Source organism: Motacilla alba, chromosome Z (assembly GCF_015832195.1).
Source record: "Motacilla alba alba isolate MOTALB_02 chromosome Z, Motacilla_alba_V1.0_pri, whole genome shotgun sequence".
Lineage (NCBI taxonomy): Eukaryota > Metazoa > Chordata > Aves > Passeriformes > Motacillidae > Motacilla > Motacilla alba.
Window position 1 is genome coordinate 54,915,597 of NC_052046.1, and position 20,740 is coordinate 54,936,336.

At 37.5% G+C, this 20,740-nt stretch overlaps 1 protein-coding gene across 5 annotated transcripts in view; it reads right to left on the reverse strand.

Annotated features, from left to right (window-relative positions):
- Window positions 1-20,740, reverse strand: part of ADAMTSL1 (ADAMTS like 1) — a 398,190-nt gene that overhangs the window by 76,525 nt on the left and 300,925 nt on the right. For all 5 annotated transcript variants that reach the window (XM_038124997.1, XM_038124998.1, XM_038124995.1 and 2 more), the window contains 4 exons: window positions 14,905-14,955; window positions 11,958-12,162; window positions 10,506-10,653; window positions 7,606-7,690 (listed from right to left, as the gene is read on the reverse strand). In XM_038124997.1, coding sequence (XP_037980925.1) covers window positions 7,606-7,690; window positions 10,506-10,653; window positions 11,958-12,162; window positions 14,905-14,955 — 489 coding nt within the window. The remainder of the gene's footprint in view (window positions 1-7,605; window positions 7,691-10,505; window positions 10,654-11,957; window positions 12,163-14,904; window positions 14,956-20,740) is intronic.

Consider the following 20,740-nt stretch of genomic DNA (forward strand, 5'->3'; position numbering starts at 1 on the left):
GAATAGTTGGATCTGGCATTGATTCCTGCTGAACCTCACAAGAACAACCCCCATTAACAGTTGATAACACTCCCTCATTAAGTAAGTTACCTCATGGTAAGCGTTTGGAATCGGTCTGCTTCTGCAAACTCAGCTTTTGGGATGTATTTTTTATGGAAACCTGGCTGTCACTGACAGTATTAATCTTCCTTTGGTCTTTATTTTGAATGGCCACACCAGAGTTGCACAGCTTTGCCCAGGGCTGAAGGCAATATATCTGTCTGTTTCTACTATGGTCTGGGGCTCTAGTGAATTCATTTCTTACCTTGGGAATCCCATGAACAGTTTTGATAGGAAGAAAAGGGATATTTAGTTTTGGGATCAGCATATTTGAAAATATGTTTACACTCATCTCCCTTTCATCCCCTGCCTTTCTCTCACTGACAGAAGGACTTACCCTTGATGCTGAAGTTAAAAAAAAAAATCCAAAACTTAAAAGAGAAGCTAGTGTTTTCCCAGGATGTATATATCAGGATCCCTGACTGGAACATCACAGTCTTTTGGAGCAGGGACTGTGCATCTCTTTACCCACTTTTTGTGGGTCTTTGTAAAATCTTGTTATAAACCTGACATCTGCGACTAGCACTATACATGGAAAGTAACAGAAAGGAAAGAAATTAATTGCAAATATTACAGTAAAATTTGAAAATATTTATAATGTTGCTACAAAGACTGAGGGAATTCTTTCAGGAGCAAAGCTTTTGGGAAGCTAATGATGCAAATTCGTTCCATTTTCCTACTCATAAGAAATTTTAACTTAAAATATCAGTCTTGTTTCCAAGATGGTATCTTTCATTTCGAGAGGGTTTTATGCTTCAGCAGCACAGGCAGGCCACTCTAGGACTGCAGCTGCTGAAATTCTATTTTGATATGGAAAATCTCCTGTCAGAGATTAAGCAGTTTGCATCAGCCACTGTGACTTAGGCATTTTGATTAGTTGAAATGTACAACTTCTTAACCTGGTAAACTGAAAGATAGAAACACTAACCAGATTATGGAAAAGAAAAGGTCCTGGTCTTCATCAGAAGCTGTCTTTCTTATATATTTGAACACTGTAAATTGTTCTGTGACTTTGCTTTGTTGAAGAACTGCTGTACTCCAAACCAAAAGGGAGTATGTTCTTCAAGGTATTAAAATTATTAATTTAGAAAAAACAGAAATACTTCAAATACTTGGAATATTTACACATGATGTGTATCATACATACAAACATGGGAAAAAAGGGAGAGGAGACAAAAGAAAAATAAGAACATTACTAAAGAAGACTGGATCCTTTTTGAAATGAGGCTTGATCTATAAATGACAGGTATTATATTATTTCACCTGACTCAGCAAGTCATCATGAAAATAATGCCTGCAGGAAACTGTTTTTTTTTTTTTTTTAAGCTAACTAGGGCCAATTTCTACATTTTAAGTACTAATGTTGGAAATGTGATTTAATTCTAATATAACTGTTAGCAGGTAAAGAGAAAATTAGCTGAATCAAAAGTGTTAAAAGCAGAAAAAAGAGGGGAAACTCATTAAACCCTGCAAAGAAATCTCCATATAGTAATGGTCATTAAAAGTGGAACATTTATGTAATGTGAATGTATAACATAAATATACAATGTTTCTGAATTTTACACCATCCTAACACCAGAAAATTACAAAGGCTTTCAAATATCTTTGTGTTGTCATTAATGACAAATGTTGCCAAATGGTGAGCACAAACCACAAAAAGTATATGAATAAAAAGGAGATAGTTCATGGATTTGAAATTACTTGTCCTGCATATAGCTCATCTTCCACTGCTCTGCATTAGGCATTTCTGTATGCTAATCTCTGAGCTATGCGGAAAATGGAAGTAGTGGAATAGATATACTGAGAAGTAGTTTTTTAGAAAATGGGAAATAATTGAGGTGTTTCAATTGTCATTCCATATTGTTTAATTAAATCCCACTGTAATAATCATCCCTCTAACAACAACCCTAATAAACAAGACAAAGGCAATAACTCATTCCTTCAGCTAAGGACTGATGTATATTCCCCTCCATATAGAAACATACATGTAACTGGAGAAGTCAGAAGAGAATTCAGAAGACAAGGTCAATGCTCAACACTGGGAGACCTTTCACAGCAGCTCAGAGTGGGTTCAGGGTGAGACCCATGGAGAGCTCTGCTGAGTGTTTCAGAGATTTTCAAAACTCTTGATGTATGTAGCAACAGCCTCTTCTGTCTAGGACATGGTTTCCTACAATATGTTATGAAGAAAAACAAGTGTATACATACTGGTGTGCTTTGAGCTATGGAAAAAAACCAGCTTATTTTCTTCACTGCTACATAATTACATATTGCCTTTAATTTTTATTGCTTAATGGATTTTTGTTTGTTGCTTTTCCCCTTCTTGCTTTGTTTGTTTGCTTGTTTTAAAACACAATTGGTTAAATCCATGGCTTAGATAAAGTCTGAGGTTTTGAGACATGCACATAACAGTGAGACTGAGTGTTCTAAGGCAGAGACACCCATCTACTAAGGTCTCTAAAGTCAGATACTACTGGTGAAATGAAATGTTCAGCAGCTTGTTTGAAGGCTTGGGAATTTTTTGTGATGGATCCAGAACTGAGCATGGACTTCCAGACTCCTTGTCTAGAGTTGAAATGCAAACCCTTTCTTTTCCTTCAGGAAACACCACCTTTTCACAGGTTTTAAGGCGTGGGTAACACCAAAGGATACTCACATAACAGCACTGGATAGCTGCTGGTGTCATTATTCAGAGACACGAAACAGTGGTCATTACCACTTATCAATAAAATATCAGGCTTCATCTGTAAGAGTATTAAAACTGGAGGCAGCTGCACAGGTCCAATTCCAATCAGAGTGATTCCGTTCAGTCCCTCTATAGTTTCTTTTAAGTTGCTTGAATATGACTTTTCCTTCAGGTCTGTCTCTTTATTCAATGCTGTTGGTGCTTTTCATTCACTGTTGCCTTTCTCCACAGGGAAATATAACTGTTTCTGTCCTGTATTGTCGTTACACATAAATCTTAAGTAGTTGTGGCTGTGTATAGTGGGTCGTTGAATGAGTAGATAGTAATCCTTAGCTAATGTGTGCATTGATGACCTTCCCTTTGACCAACCACGTATATCAGATATTAATATGAAGATTCTTCTTTTCACTACGTGAATCTAAAGTGGATGAGCAATGGCTCAGTAGATAAAACTACATATGTCCACACTATCTCTTTTTTTGCAATCCAAAAATCAGAACATGCTAAATTTTTACAGGATAGTCATAATAGGAAGTTTTAAACTTACTTACTAACCTGTGAACCAGGTATAAAGAACATGATGGAAACTGTTCAACAAGGAAAACCAAACTAAAATAGCTTATGTGTCTTTAGAACCATAAATATCTACTGAAAAGTAAGAAAGAGATATTGGGTGCCTGCCACACTGGTCTCTGTCCATATCCAATTCCCTGAGGGCTTTGTCACCCCTGCAAATGCATGTCAGGAATTTCCCTTTGTTTTCTACTGAACTGGCCCCATCACTATGATGTTGCCATCTGGTATCCAGATTTTTTTTTTTTTTTTTTTTTTTTTTTTATGGCTAGCACCAGGGCTGTTTACAGCAGTATGTTAAAAGCTGGACATAGTGTTAACATACAAAAGCATTTTTCAAAAGTTAGAAATCCTTTAGGAAACCCTCCACTACTCATAAACCTGATCTCATTATACATTGAAAACCCCATGCTTTTTTAATCACAACTGCTATTCTTTCTGGCTGGTGTAATGAAGTCTAGAGGAAGAGGTCAGACAGAAAGATACAGCAGCTCCTTCCTCAGATAACATTTCTAATGCCTGGTGAATGGTCACTTCAGGGATGGACAGCAAGAGGAGAACAACATGTACCTCAACACAGGACAGCAAGGCCTTCTCACCTTAAACATTTGTGCTGACAGAGATTACAATACTTTGTTACCAACATGGAATGTTACATAGTAGTTCTGTCAGCAATTCATTTTTAATTGACCCCATTTAGGTGTGCAGTAGGTCAGACAACCCAAACATAACTATTCCCTCTAGACTTGAAGTGTTTGAATTGGTTGTGATTAATTCTTTGAGCAGCAGAACCAATAAAGGAATATTTAACATGGATTTACATTTGAAGACTGACTGCCCATGTGGACACTTTGCTATCTTTTAAGGACTGAACTCCTCTGAAACCTTTCCTTCAGCTGGGGAATTCTACTCAGTCTTTTATTTCAGTGGCACGTGGGAACGTGTGGAAAACTTCCAATGAATTTCCTGAAGAATATCAACAAAGTTTGACAGAGGAGTAAAATTCTCTGTGATAGTTTTATACCTCTGTCAGAATCAGTTAATAGTAATAAATTCAGACATTACTGAGAGGAGAGGAAGGCAACTGACAGATAGACATATACAGACAAAATTCAACTGTAAGACTTGTTTGCATTAAACATTCCTGAAGATATAAATTATGGAAGGCATTATACACAGATGGAATAAAATTGCAGCATCTGGTGCTCTGGCAGCACATGTCAGAGAATGATCACAAATTACAGGTGGAAGGATAATATATGAGAAATATTGCAGGTTTATAAATCATAATGTGAAATTTCATAACAAAAATATTATTTAATAGAAAGTTACAAAAATCAGAAGACAGCAATACAGAGATTCACAAATGTGAGAATTCAATTCATGGAAGAAATATGCTGAAAATTTTGGGGTTTAGCTTTTAAACTTCCATTCAAATATAAACTTTGAGAAAGACAATAGAATTGCTTATAGCTGAGCTTTGTTTTCTTTGCATGAAGAAGGATAAGGGAGAAAGGGTCACAAAGGTCAGGGAAGAGTGATCTACTGACTACAAAAAAATGGCCCTGTCTGTAAAGGAGAATGGGGGCAGTCAGGGACTTGGTGGCGTAAGAAAGCTTGGCAGGAGCCTCAGATGAAGTGAGGGAAAAGAATGAATCCTTGCTGATGTCTGCGCAAGTGGAGTAATGAAATTAGTAATTACTGCATCAACACAGAGTGACTAGGAAGGTCATCTAATCAGCCATTATATGATCATTCATCAGCCAAAACACGTGGGTGGTAGCCTGACATCTGTAAGGGTGGTAGGCCATGGAGTATTACATTGTGTCTCTGCCCAGCTGCAGAAGCACTGGCCAAAAGGTGCATTATCAGGGAATACACCTCGCTCTTGGTGTGTTTGAAATCCCTACACAGCTGAATGAAATGATGCTATAAAGCTGGCCACAAAGTTGATTGTTCCTTTTATTTTCATTTGCTCTAAATGTTTTGTCTCCTTTTTTATATTGTTACACACAGTTTTTCAAGGTAATAGTCAGGACCTAAAATGAGTTACTGTTTAAAATCAGACATTAATGAAAAACAATGTTAATAGGGAGGCACCAAAACCCATTTTAGGTGGAAGTTCACTGCTCAAGATTCCTGAAAGAGATTGAATATTTTAGAACAATATGCAGAGGGATGTTAAAATTTACAAATCGGGATTGCGTGGATGCTTCTTCCAGGACAAATTTTTATTTGGTTTTCCTGTCTCATGCCTTATCACTAAAAATCCTTCTAAAGGAAACTCAAGGCATCTCTGAGCTTTGGGAAAGTTTGTGTGAAGACCCTGACTTCGTGCCCTTTATTCTTCCTGTTAGTCAACAGATATAAAAATCTGTACTTGAACTTATATTAACTAGGTTTCTCATCAGCCTAAAATAAAGATTAGAAATACTCCTAAAAGTCTGCTTTGCAGGGAGGAAACAAGTGTAGGAAATGTCACCTCATGGCAGATTGAATCTAGTCTGGACTGTGGCCCATTGTCCAGAACGGGAATAACAGTATGCCGCTGGCACGACTGAAGCCTTACAGTAGATGCAGCAGTCTTTGCAGAAAAGGGCCCCCAATGCAGCAGAGCAGTGACATGAAGTATGGAGGTGTCATAATTGCACTTGAAAAAAATTTGAAATTCTTAAATCCCTTTCCCTTTAGATGTCTCAAGGACTGTTTTAGTATCACAAGTAATACACCTGTAAGGTTTTTCACAATATTTTGTTAAAATACACATCATGACACACAACGGGCTATGCCTATTCTCTACAAATCCCTTCTTGTTAATACTTAAAGCTTCATATACCCATATATGCATATACACATACAGACACAAACATAAATATACCTATACTCCTTTTCTACAGTGCAATCAACCTTGTTCACAAAACTGATAAAAAAATTTCTTAGTGTAACAAATTACTCTGAACATAGCCACATAACAGCATATCATATTGTTCCTATTTATGGATGTTCCCAAGATTTATTTACAGGTTGATAAATGCACATTTAACTAAGTAATTTAGTATAGCCACGAGAAAAATCATGTGAAAATGCACTTCACAAATGAAAAATTAGTATATCCACAAATCTCAAATTTTCTAGGCTTTGGCCCTGAATTAATCTACCTATAAAGTCTATGGAACTCTGGAAGCAGTTAAAGATCTCATTATACTATACGTGATAGCTGCTACAAATATATATAAAGACAAATGAATGTATATTTGTCTGTGTATGTGTGTGTATAAATGCTTCTATATACATAGATTTTTCTATATGTATGTATATATACATATGGCAGCTGGATTTTTTTTTGTTTTGGAGGACTTATTACATATGTCTCCAGCTCGCTGGTAATGGTCCAGTTTCTAATTATTTCAATTAAGAGTAATCATGCCAAAACTGCAATTATACTGCATAAAATTTTTTTTTAATCTAATACATATTTGCAGTTGTAATAAAAAAATGCCATATGCTCATGCACAAGGAACTGGATATTGATGGACACTGTGAAAAGAAGTTGCAATTATAGCAAGGATTTATCACAGTTTCAGACAAAACCATCTAAAACATCGTAAGTACTTGTAATAAAACATAAGAATACTTATAATTTCTCAGTCTCATTGCTCTAGGCATATGTGTTATGCATCACAGGGTTCTAGTTTATTTTCTGGTAAAATTCATACTTTGTTTTTGCTGTTATTTTGTTTTTCCTTGGGGAAAAAGGCAAGAGGGAATCATCACTGGTTGCTTTGTTTTGCTTCTTGCTTCACAGGGGTATTGATAAAATAAATAAAGCTGCCAAGCTGTGAAGATATGGTGGTAATAGAGAACATATAAATACATAGGTGGATGCACTTTATTATAATACTCTTGAAATGATCTTACATAAAATGTGTATATTTGATTAAATTAAACATGCATTTATCCTCTTGAGATCTGTCTCTTTGCACCTAAGTATGATACAGCCTTAAGACCATGGATTTCCACAGGGTTGGGTTCATCCTTAACACTCTAGCAGAAGCCAGATAATTTCAAGAGATTGTGCTAGTTCTGCACTACTCCCAGGTTCCCACATGGAAACACAGAATCACAGAGGGCTTTGGATTGGAAAGGACCTTAGAGACCCTCTAGTTCCCACTCCCCATGCTTTGGGCAGGGACAACTTCCACCTAGACCGGGTTGCTCAGAGCCCCATGCCACCTGGCGAGACTTACGAGGGTTCTTCGGATACGGCTGTTCCTTCCTCCAGTTCTTGAGCCTGCTTATACCATGGCAGCTTTGCTTCCACAGGAAGTTTCTCTATGGAGCGAACACAAGCATGTGAAAATAGGAAGCATGCGGTGACGCTGCTATGTGTGCCACCCTCCCTGTGCTCACCAAGCATGGGTGTGATGTATGGGTGCCTTCACACACATGGGGGCCAAGCAGAAAGAGGAGAAAGAGGAGAAAAAGAAATGAGAACACAAGGAAGAGAAACCAACTCTTTCATCACCTGGACTAAATTGTTTACAAGGTTGTATGGCCAGATATTTCACTGTTGCAGGTAGAAGGGCTATAGTGCTTTAAAGCCAGAGAGGCAAATTAAAATTGTCACCTTTCAGGCTATACAATAGGACTGTAAAAGTAGGCACTTTGGAATGTATTTTGTTGGAGGGAAGCTTGCAAGTGTAACAGGCCTGTGTCACACAAGGCAAAATGTGTAACACGCCTGTATCTACTTTTAAATTTCAGAATGTCAGAAGACATGCTGAGCTTAGTTTTGGTAGATTACAAAAATAAAGAAAATCCTGCTTTGATGAGTGATACAAAAATAACAGAAAAAAATAATTAAATGGCTGAGCAATGCTTTTCAACTCCGTTTACCAGTTCATCAGCTATGTGGATTTAAAAAAATGAACTTGATACTTTTTCTGTCATTTCTGATGGAAAACAGTGGAGCTGCTTTTCTCCCTCTCCAGGATGTGTGCACAGGGTAATGACCTGCTCTGCTCTGAGAAATGCAGGGCCACGCTGCTTTGCAAGCCAAACTCCACTTCAATGCAGTGTCAGAGTGGAGTAGTTGAGCTGAAGGCAGCAGAGCTGTTTTAGCTCTACAGGGGTGAAACAAGAGCAAATTTGGCACTAAAGGTTGAGAAGGAGCTCTGCACTTCAACAGAACATTTTGGGCTAGGATCAGAGGAAAACAATACAAAGTGCAGTGAGACTCAAGACTACTGAGGAGAACCAGAGCCAAACCTATTTGCTACTCACAAATCACCTAAGCTTTCTGGGTTTGTGTAAGGATGGACTTCTACTCACCAACAGGAGCAGGTTAATGTCATTCAGAATAGTCAGGAATTTTCTGTGGCTCTATTGTGCAGAACATTGCACACATGCAGATGAAATTTTCCATCTCTCACTTGTATCACAGAGGAAAAATCACCTACCTAATTTGACTGCACAGCTACTGCAACTTTAGTCATGCAAATTTCCTTAGAGGAAGTTAATAAGTGAGGAAAAGAGGAACAATAATAGAACTACTATTCCTCTATCTTAAAAACAGTTTTCCAAACTCTTCATCTAACATATTACTGCCATTTAAGGATGAATGCCATCACAGCTCTTAGGTTAATCTATATTTTAATAATCATCCAGAATATGTAGCAAATATTTCTATATTCTACAGTTTGTTTTATGGGTTTTGGAAAGTCATATCTTACTTACATGATTTTTTTGCTTAGATGCAAGTGCTTGTAAAAAGCAAAATTCTTGTCTAACATAGCCTGTTTTGTGACTTTTTAAATAACTTTCCTTTTTTTACAGGTGTAGTTAATTAGCATATACACTGTAAAATTTGTTAGGGGATTAGAAATGTTGATGTTGCACAGTATGCTTTGACAGAAAAATGAAAAAAAGCACTTCTAACATGAGCTAAGGAGAAAATTTTACCTTTGGAGATTAAAGTAAAATATTTTCTTTAAAAACACTTCCAGTAAAAACACTTCTATTACATAGAAAGGTGAATATACATTCTCTATAAAAACTGAAAATCACTACTTAATCTACTGATATCCTATTTTTCCCATTATTGGCGCAACATTAAGTGCCTTAGGGCTTGAATAAACTAAAATGAAATAAATTATATTAACAACTTGCCTTCTATTTTTTTTTGCAGAGTGTGTTAAGAGAAGCACATTTTTTGCCTTGCTGCTTCGGTCAGCTAGGAAAACTGTTTTCTGCTTTATGTTAATCTAGGTGTTGAAAAAAAACCAGTCTAGGACTAAAACATTCAATAGATGGGAGGTTCATTACCCCTTTGGCCCTAAATTTCTAACTCTAGTTGTGTGAAATAAAAAAAGGAAAACTTTCTAGCCTAAAAACAGAATAATTTGGTTTGGATGGCACCTCTGGACACTATCTACTCCAACACTCTTCTGAAACCACTGCTCAGCCTTCAGATATACAGATATTCAAACATTACACTTTGCATTATGAAGGAAAAACTGTGAGAGTGCGGCAGAACAAAGATGAGGAGGGAAACTAAACCAAATCACACCAAGCTTTGCACAGGACTTTTCATTCCATGTGGAAAAATGGAAGAAGGAAGTAGTGCCCTACATTCAGAAATTAAGTGTGTATGTGCCGCAAAGGGCAGCAGAAGATCTAATGCAGGTCAAGGTGTCATGCTCTTGCAAGGGTGAGCTTCCAGAAAGGAGTAATTTACTTTGTTCCCTGACGACTCCCATTTGCAGACATTTCATGACAGACAGAGGTAAGCAAAGTTTCCCTAGCTGGCCTTGCATCCTTCTAAGCAGAAGTCAGTTTTGGATGGTTTGCAACACTTGATCTCTTTTGTGTCTTGCTGTATTTAGTTTGGATGTAAACAGTGAAAATACAGCCAAATTTACATTTCTGTTGCTTAGTCTGCTGGACCACAAATTAACTATGAAAATTCCAAAGTTTGTAAGACTAAAGAGGTCAGCACTCACTCCAAGCTGCTGGCAGGCAGACAGGAACAGACAGGTGCAAAATCATAACTCAGGTGCAGGTGTAAACAGTGATGCCAGCAATGAAACAAAACAGCTGAACATGAAAGAGGTCTGAAAAATTTATGAGAAACATTCTGCCTCATTACCTTTGGGCTTGTAGCAAGGAGTGGGTACAACACATTCTTCTTTTATGTGTGGCTTTGTTTTAGTACTACAGCCTCCTGTATGCATCCCCCTGTGGTCAATGCAGAGGACCACACGGTATCTGAGTCCTTGTCCACAGGTCACAGTGCACTGGATTAAAAAATAAAAAATGAAAGAAGAAAATGAAAAGGAGGAAAAAAAAGTCACACATAGCAATGATAAATATAAGGGGAATATTCAACATAAGAGAGCCAAACATGATGCCAAAACAGAAACACCCACACTTGAAAAGAAATTATTTATAATATTTGGTAATTATGGATAAGGTATAAAAATGACAGAAACTTTTGCCTTTTTGCTCAGAACATTTACTTGGTTTGGACATTTTGCCACTGGACTTCTCTTGCAGTGCCACTTTTGCAATGTGACTTGTAGCCTACTTGACTTGTAGCCATCTGTCCCATATGGGATATGCTCAGTAACACCCTGTCAGTTTCATTGGGAGCCACTCTGTTTTGCTTGTACAAAGTACTGGGGCTTATGAGTCAACAGGGATTACACTCAGCTATTCTGGAAAAAAGCACCAAACAGAATGGGAAACTATAATGCTTTCTTCCTTTCTTCCCTCAGACACCTTCTTAAGTTTGTTTTTTTTTTTTTTAATTTATTTTTGCTCTGGTTCATCAGCTTTTACCCCCTGCACAGATTGTTTCAAAACTGGTTGCACAGGAGACGATCAAAACTACTAATCAGTTGGAAGCACCATGGATGTTACCAATGTTGTTTTGCTCTTGGACAGCAGCTTTCATCTGAAAATCAGCAAACACTTTGCAATCAGTCAAGAACACCTCATCTGTAGGTAAGCTAGCATAGCTTCTACACAATTTACTTGTTGAGAAACTGGGGTAGTGAGAAAATATATATTCAAGCCAAATCTTTATGTAAAAAGTTAAAATATCTCACCACGTCTGTGGAAGGACATTTCCAAGACATTTACTTTCATAGAGAAGGAAAGGCAAGTCAGGAACAGACAAATAGAGGTATTAAAGAGCAGAGTCATATACAGATTTATGTGCTTCTTGAAATTTCTCAAGTGATATTGAGTTTCAATTTATGACTGAAATACTGTAACGCAGAAATACCATTACATGCTTATCAGGGGGTTCTTTTTGTGCATTTCATTTATATTCCCAGTCTATTATTAGTAGAAGGTCACAAAATAATGTTACAGAGCTGATGTATTTTTCCATCATTCTCCTTGCTCATGTTCATCTTATTAATATATTTTTCCTGAGTGGTTACTTTGCAGTTAGACAAATAGCATAACTTAAAATAGAGGTGTTGGTAATGAAGAAAACAGTAAATGTTCTAACTTCCAAAAACTCACTGAAGTATAATTTAAGATATTTTCCCTTGTGTGTTAAACATAAAACCAACAAAACTAAATTGATTACCGGAGACCATTCTTGAGCAAGCCACTTTGGACAGTCAAATATATTGCAAGGCTGGACAACAGGCATCTTTGGAGTATACATGCATTTCCATTCTTCCACAGGGCTGATGTGCCCCTGAATGTCTTCTTCCACACAGGAGACACTGCGGCTTTGAATGCCCCCTCCACAGGATGAGGAACAGGCAGTCCAGGGTGTACTCTCCCATCTGGGAAAACAAAGAGGCATCAGGAAACATTACCCTTCTTGTTCCCACCCCCACCTGTACCCCCAAAATTCATAAACTGCTGCCTGCAAGGTTCCTTGTTGGTATGGGATTTTTTGTCTTGTTGCAGTTTGTTTTGTTTTGTTTTGTTTTTGTTTGGTTTACCTTGGCTGGGCTTGGTTTTTTTACCAGGGTAACATCAGTGAAAATTAATCATGTATCTGTTTTCACAGGTGTCCACAGCAGCGAAGCATGCTCATGGCTAGTGTCTTTTGCACCACAGTTAATAATATGAAATCTCCTGTCTCTCACTAAAACAATTACTACTGCCACAGAAAATCGAAATACTTTTTACTTAGTTGTATTTTTTTAATTGATGGGATTATCATATTTTTATAGTTTCTTATATTCTGAGGAACCTTTGTCACAAATCACAGGAAACTTAGTGTTCTGTGAGGCTGACGCCCCTTTTGCGGAACATAAAGGGAAAGAGCAGTGTTTTTTCCAAGGGAGCACCTCAGTATAGAAAAAAGAAAGAAAAATGAGAGGAAATTACCAAAAAGAAAATGTACTATACTTGTAAGATACGTGTCCTTTGATGGATAAAACAGGTGGACCTTGTTTCCTTACAGTTAAGGCAGTGAGAGAAGCTGAGAACCCATCTTTTCTCTCCAAAGCCATTGAGAATGTGATGAAAAAATCCTAAGAACAATATATGCATGTTCTGAAAAGCTTTGTACTCTTAGGAGAATAATCCTTTTTTTTTTTAATGATGCATATGCTATAAGCTATGTATTACTTTATATATATATACATGTCTCTCCACACAAAATAGTCTGGTATTGCCTCTCTTATATTCAAGCCTTTTTCACAGATTGGATGTGGGACCATTCCCATGATCTAGTGTGGCTGTTCCTGTATAATACTGTGCATGAATGAAATACAGAAGTACATGTGTTCTGCCCACCTGGAAACATTTGATGAAATAATTTAATACCCCACAAGGCAAATGTTTTTTTTTTTCATAATGACGTTACAAATACTGTTTGAAACAACAATTTTGGTCAAAAAAATTCAATTTTTGACCTCAAAGAACAGTTTTTTTGAAAAACACCCCACCTGTTTCCTCCTTCAGACAAGAAGTAAAAGAAGTGAAAGGTGAGGAGTTTTACTGTCTCACTAAATCAAAGGAAATATTTTTGTTAAGTAACAAATATGGGATCCCCAAGACTGTTGAGCAATATGAAAAATGCTTATCTTTTTCTCTAATTTTCCATCATATCAGCCCACAATCTTATCAGCTCCAGCATACCTAGCAATACCCTCACCTGGCTACTGTCTGGTAGTACATAAAACTCAATGTGAAATGGCTGAAATTAAAAGTTGTTTAGGAGTAGTAAAGCCACTGATTAATTCTGTGACTTACCACTAGGAGTGGTGGAACAATTTTTGCACCATGCACAGCCATCATCATATGCTGATCATAAGCCACATATTTTACAAAGATGTAATTTTTGGAATACTTCTACTTAAATGTGTTTCCTGTGGCTCTGCTGAACAAGTTTCCTAACATACAGCTAAGGTTTCTTACTACCACAAACAAGAGGGCCCAAACTGAAATTCATGAACTGCAAAATTTGCTTGGCTCAAAATTTGATGGCTCAGCCCACGTGAGCCATCTTTTCCTAGCCTTAAGAAGTGATGGCACCAGGAAGTTTCCTGAAGTCTTTGGGACAAGTTTCAATGTGTCTTAGGCAACCTTAGCAATTTCAAGTAGCTTAAATATAGCAGATAGTTTTGTTCTCAGTTGGAGATTGGTCCAGGTTTTGGCTGGAGACAGTGAAGTGTGAACCCACTGCATTTGTACACTGATGCTGAAACCTCTGCGCATCAGGCCTCAGTATAATTGGAAGTTGTTTCCTCACATGGATGAGACTATCAAGTTGTCTAGAGGGTTCTTTCTGTGATTTCATAGGGCATGACACAAGAAATTAATGAAGAAGAAAACACAGCACAATACTTTTGCACATCCAAGAAGTATTTCAAAACCTAGAGGTTATTATCCTTCAGCTATCAACAATTTTTATCATCAACAGTCTTATTCACTGCTTTAAAAATAATTACTCATCTGATTATTTCCATGAGACTCTTGAGTCTTACATTAAAGACATTTTAATTGTGAGATAATTAATGATAAAAATCAGGTCTTGATCCTGTTCCTGCCCTGATCACCTACTTCTTAGAAAAGCCAATGAAGTAATGCCCCTGGGAAAGGCATTGGCATGGGTTTGTAGGATCAGAAAACAACACTAATGTTGTCAAAACCCAAAATCTCACAAATTATAGGCATGTAAGAAACAGCAAAATGGGGGTGAGGGAGAGAAAATCTTGTGGTTCATAACAAAGCCACAGATTATAGTTCTGCTCAGAGAGGAGTAAAGGGCAAGGAAAGAATAGGAAAGTTATGAGAGAAAAGAGAAGGTGGGGTTGAGGAACGGAAGAAAGAAAGTAATCACACACTTAATAAGTCTGCACTTCTCCTTCAGATAGGCTATAATTTCAGTTCTGCATTGACAGAATTTATTACAACAGGTTAGCACTTGAACATCTCTACATTAATCTGTAAGAGTCCAGAGAAGCAGGATCTGTTAATTTAGCCTGTGAGTAAAGCAGAAGCACAGAGAAGAACAAAAGAAAAGAAAATAGATTTGTTAAGACTAGCATCTGGTTGACTGTTTTACATACCGAGGAAGGGGATGGTAGAGGTCATAAGGCATGATCTGCTTGTATCCATCACTGTTAGGAACAATAATGCCAACCCTCTGAGTAGAAGGTACACATAATAAAATAAACACTAGATGATTACATTATACAACTTTTGTATTACAATATTGTATTACATTACACAACTTTTTGCATTACAGTACTATAAATCAACAAAACAAGATATTTTACCTAAGATGTTATCCCATTAAAAAAAAATACACTCCCATCCTATTTTTTCTGAGTAACTCAAAGAATAAATCAGTGGTTACTACTTTTTTCTTATAAATATATTATTTGACAAATAAGCAATCTATTGCTAAAAGTGACCCAAATGTTATTTAACTTACATTTTTATTATCTAGCATAAAAAAGAATGTTTCTATATTTGATACATTCTTGGAGCTTGGATCCAAAGTCACTGAGGACAATAGGGGAACTTCTATCTGCTGCAGACCTCCTTTTTATGACTATTATATGGTTGTTTCTGCCCATCGAATAAAACCTCTGCTTTTACAGGGTACAGGATTAGAAATCTGGGTATTCACACTGCAAGAATTTGTATCTGCAATGCTTGTCTCTTCACCTTAAACGAGTCCAGACCTGCATATTTTTTTTTCTTCCTGAAAGAAAGAAGGAGCCTGAGAAAAGATTAACATGTCAGGTAGAATTTTTTTGTTTGTCATAACTGGTTGGATTGCTTTGCTGAACTGCTATTGGTGTGGTGTCACAATGTAACATCTAAAAGTTATAGAAGGGAATAGCACACATCAAAATTTGGAGTTATCTGGAATGTTATCTTGTCAGTTATGTGTGAAATGGATGCCACTTTTCTCATTGGCAACTACAGGGTCTCACTGAATTGCTGGTCTGAAATATTGTATTTTGTCTGCACTGTTTATAATTTTGGCTCAGAATAACTTTAACCATGTTGTTTCCTAGTTATCAGACATATGTATTAAAATAAAATAGATGATCTTGGAGAACCTCATTTATCACCTTCATCAAAGCCACTTGGGTATTTGGATGGGGCAAGTAGACAGAAAAATCAAGAAGTGAACATTAATTGCATTAAAATAAAAACTGTGTCTCCAGCCAAGTTACAGAGAAATGAAACTGAATGTCAAGAACAGAGGTGATTTTGGGAGCCTTTTACAGATGAGAAGTAGTAGGTATGCTGCTATGGATTTCTGCAAGGGGGAAGGGGTGAAGCAAGGGGAAGGAAGAAAGTATTCTCCATCATCATCACAGCTCACTGAAAAATGCTGTGAGCATTCAAAGGAGTCTTGTCAGGCCAGGCCTAAAGGGGTCTATTCTCCTTTTAGTCAACAGGGGTTTTATATGCATAACTTGTCCAAGACAGAAGAATGGATCCCATTGTGTTTCCACAGCAAGGAGTCAGTGCCAGGTCAGTGTGCTGGAATCTTCCAGCTAAAGCGCGGGAAGCAGCTGGAGCCCTGGAAGTGTGTGAGAGGGACTAGACAGTTCCCTCTAAGATTAGCAGCCACTGCAGTCACAGGAACTCTCTGCATGACTGTGCATATTTGCATTTTCGAAAAGCTGCCTATCCTCACAGAAATCTAAAAATCTAGGAGAGGTTGTTCTGGCACTGGGAAACTTTGGAAAAGACAAATGGGTCATTTAGAGTATGGCCAACGAACAAGTCTTTTCAGACAGTCTGACGGGTAGACATCTGTAGAATGTGGAGGAATTGTGTACTAGTATTTTAAGAAGATGGAAGGGAACTTCTTTTTTTTTTTTTTTTTTTTTTTTTTTGCCCCTGCCTTTGGGAATTTGCTGTTTTCCTGACTCTTCTACTAGTGCTGTTGAAGTTCCCCTCTGAAACTCTGTTTGCACTTTCCAGATCATCAGCTTGCTGAGAAGTGGTTGGAAAAAGTTAACATAGTGAGTTAAAAAATGAAATAATTACACTTTAAAAGCATCTACTGCCTAAGAAATAAGCAAAATTCAAAAAAAATCTTATTCATTGCAGTGAAAAGTATTTTATTTCTAATAAACTTTATTGTCTATGCGTAATCCAAGTCTACATGCTTTAGAATGCCTCACTTCCAAGATTGTTCAGATAGAAATAACTGTACCATATTCAAAAACTGTTATGAATATTAAGTAACATTTACAAAGCACTAGGTTAATATTGTAATTGGAAAGGTTTGATCCTCAAAAATTTTGCATGCAAAAATTACATTTCTGTAAGCAGTATTGAGCTCCACAGATTTACTGATTCTATCTTTGTCCCTATGTGAAGGGCTGCCAAAGGCTCTCATTCTGCAACTACAAGAAAATGAATCACAGCCATAAAGTCTTATCAAGGAAAAAGACCCCCACAATAATATACAATGGTTTAATTTATGACTTTAAAAAAGAATTGTCTTAAAGACAAAACAGAAGAGCAGATGGTCACTGTATCATTAATGCCATCTGCACTTTTCTAGCTAGTCTTGTGTGAGGTTTTTTGCATGTGCTCTATAAAAAAATCTCTAAGACTAAGTTAACAATTAAAAAAAAAAACCCAAAACTTAAGAGATTAGGTTGGTGTATTCTTACAAAGTGGTTTAAATTCCATTATTCTATCAGTCCATCATACTCCTATAAACAACATGGAAGAGATCTACTTCATGGGTTTTATTTACTGCACATTACCCAGACAATGCAAAGGGGATGGTGTGCTAAACGAGCAGAGGAAATAATAATTCCTTCACTGAAGTATGTGCGAGTAGCTAACAGGACTCATTCACAAAACATCAAGAGATTTGGCAGGAGCGGGAGCTCAAAGCAAATTACTTTGCAGAGCTGTTCTGTCTCATATGTCTGCAATCTACCATGCCTTTCAGACCAACAAGTCCTGTCATATATTCTGCACATTGGTTTTTTTCCCTCCTGAGGGCTGGCAGTCTCAACAAAAACAAACTCTTCCAAGGCACGTGTATGGTTGGAATGGGAGCTGCACATGCCAGGGGTGAGAGTGTTGCAATTAGATTTGCCATCTCTGCAAACATTCAGCTTCCCCTGGGATGAGTTTCCACAGCTGCATTCTTGGAAGACAAGTTTGGTCAACTCCTCCCCAGTTGCTCCTTTTCCCGCTTAACCAGATTTAGCACAGATGACAAGCCTTAAGCTCAAGTGTCTTTCTCTTCTACCTCCCTGATGACTCCATCTTTCTGGCAAGGCCAGCCCTTCCCAGCTCTCTTTCCTGCATGCTGATGAGTCGCAGGTTAGAACCTGTTAAGCCAAGCAGGGGCATGGGTGCTAAAAGTGAGAGAGGATCCAGCAGAGAGAAAGGACATCTGCTCCCAAGATGCCTCAGGGTGGTGTGGCTCACATGGGGACAACCTGTCACTCCTCTGCTGATGTCCTGCACCCTTGCTGTGCTGCTGCCCAGACTCTGCAGGATGCTCCCATGTCTCTGGCTCACAGCCTTCACTTCTGCTGAGGGCTCTGTTTTGGCGGGGGTGTCCCACTGACAACTGCTGCCCATGCGATAACCTGGGTGGCTGCACCCAATACACCTCCTTCCTGATCAGACTCCCATGTGAAGATTTAAGCCTTGACTGAAATCTGTCAGACTTGAGAGTAAATGATCTGCATGGCAGGGACTGTGCTATCCAAGCAATGGAATGTTTAAGACATTATTAGCAGTGAACAAATAATAATGAAATGTTAAAGTAACTTGGGTTGTCTGTGCTGGAAGACATGAAAGTGCTCACCACCAGAGATAACAATTTAGCATCCAAGCCATATACATCCTTTTATATGCTCTTGGTACTTTGCAGATTGGCAAAAGCCAATGTCTGCTGCTTAAACATTTAAAAGGGGTATGTCAGTGGATACTTAAAAAACCCACTTACGAATGAAAAACACTATTGAGAAAGCCATCTTTTTGTGTCAGTGTCCGAAAAACCTCTTGCTTTAAACAGAACTGTTTGGCATGTATCTTACTTTTATAAAAAATGTCTTGTTTATGGTGCAGATATTTTAAATTCTAAGCAACATATGGTTTGTCATTGCCATAGACTGCTAAAACCCAATCTCTTCACAGTGCTCAAAAGAGATGTTTCCAGTCAAAAGCAGAAAAAGTAATTCCTTCCAGTAGCATGACTGTAATGCTTCTAAACATCTCCTTTTTTTATTCAGTTCAATATTTTGTGGTGGTTTGGATGAGCAGTGTTTGATACAAAGAGGGGATGAGCTGATAAGTAGTTAAGAGTACTAAATTTTAACAACTGAATGTCCAGTGAAAATCTCCATAAATGACTTGCTGCAGTTTTGGCATCTTCTAGGACTTAAACCAGACTAATCTTCTGGTAATTTCATCTTGGGCAGACAGACACCTGTATTTGATGCTCATAGCAGTACATGATATGTTTTCCCACCTTACTGGAAGCATTCTGGAAACTCCTTTCTGCCTTTCTTTCCGTGTTTCATTAATATGTATTGTCCCCTCCGAGCTGAATTTGTTCTGCCATTCATGTCTTTGAAGTGCTTGACAAGTGCTTCCTGGCCCACCCCTCCTACCTATTCTGACAAAGTTATTTTCTAGATTAATTTAGATTACTTTTGCCCTGTCCAAAAACTCAACGTTTCAGCTATTTGTCTTGAAAAGAAATGTATGTCTTTAGGTATTAGAATTATCTGCTGCTCATCTTTACCCTGCTCTTGAACTCAGGGAACCCAGATTATTACTTCCAGAATGTTGCCATTGGTACCAGCACCTTTTCCATCTATAACTCCACTTTCACATTGCCAAGTATATGATGAACTTCTCACTACTTAGAATCACTCTAAATGATCATAACATCCTGGTGTCTTTTGTATGCTTTTACTTGTACTTCAGTGCTCTTGTTAAGTTAGCTGAAAAAGAACAATTGAAAACTACAATTTTATTAAAATTTAAATTTAATTTTAAATTTCTTTTTTGCAATGCCTACATCTGCCACCATGGTATCGATATTTAAATGGGAATGCTAAAAGAAAAACTGACAAGCAGGAAGAGGAGTTTGCAATTTTGCTGGAGGACTCCATAAATAGGGTTTATTGAAGGTTCTTCAGGTCTCTGGACACTGAAAACCTTGCTGGAATGAGATTTCCCCCCTCCAGCTTTCCACAGGTATAAACGATATTTCTAGTGGCAGGCTTACTGATTAAATTCTAGGCAAACTCCAGGAACTGAAGTGTTAAAAGCAACTCTTTATACTAGAGGCTTGCTAATACAAAATATTTTAGACAGTTGATTTATGAATTTAGAATCTTTGCTGAAGTTGCCTTTAGAAATCTTTATATGACATTGAAATCTCCTGGTAAAAACACAAATAGACCTTTTGTGACGCCAACACATTAACATGTAGCAGCAATAGGCAAAAAAATGGGAGATTGGTAAAAATGCAGAATGGCATGGCTGGGAATGCCACCAAAAAGCTGAAGATGAAATCTAGAAATAATTCTGAGGGTATTCTGGTGAGTGAGTGAACAATGAGTGGGGCAGCAGCCTTTTTCACATTTGTCAAAATTGTTTTTTGGGGGGAAGCCTTGGAATTACAAAGCAAATTTATGTTCTGCTTCTAGCACCTTAGAATTGTCCTAAGTGTTTCGCACACGCAGTTAAGTCAAGTCTGAACAAACCTTTTCTCTAAGCAAGAAAAAAAAAAATCCATTTTTTATTAAAATATACCAGAGAGGAGGATAAAGATGAAAGCTAAAAATACTTTCCCGTCTGTGAAGTTTTGGGTATTTACAAGATTTTCACTTGATTAAATAGGCAAAATTCTAATGATGGATTTTGCCCCATGGAAGGGGAGTGGAC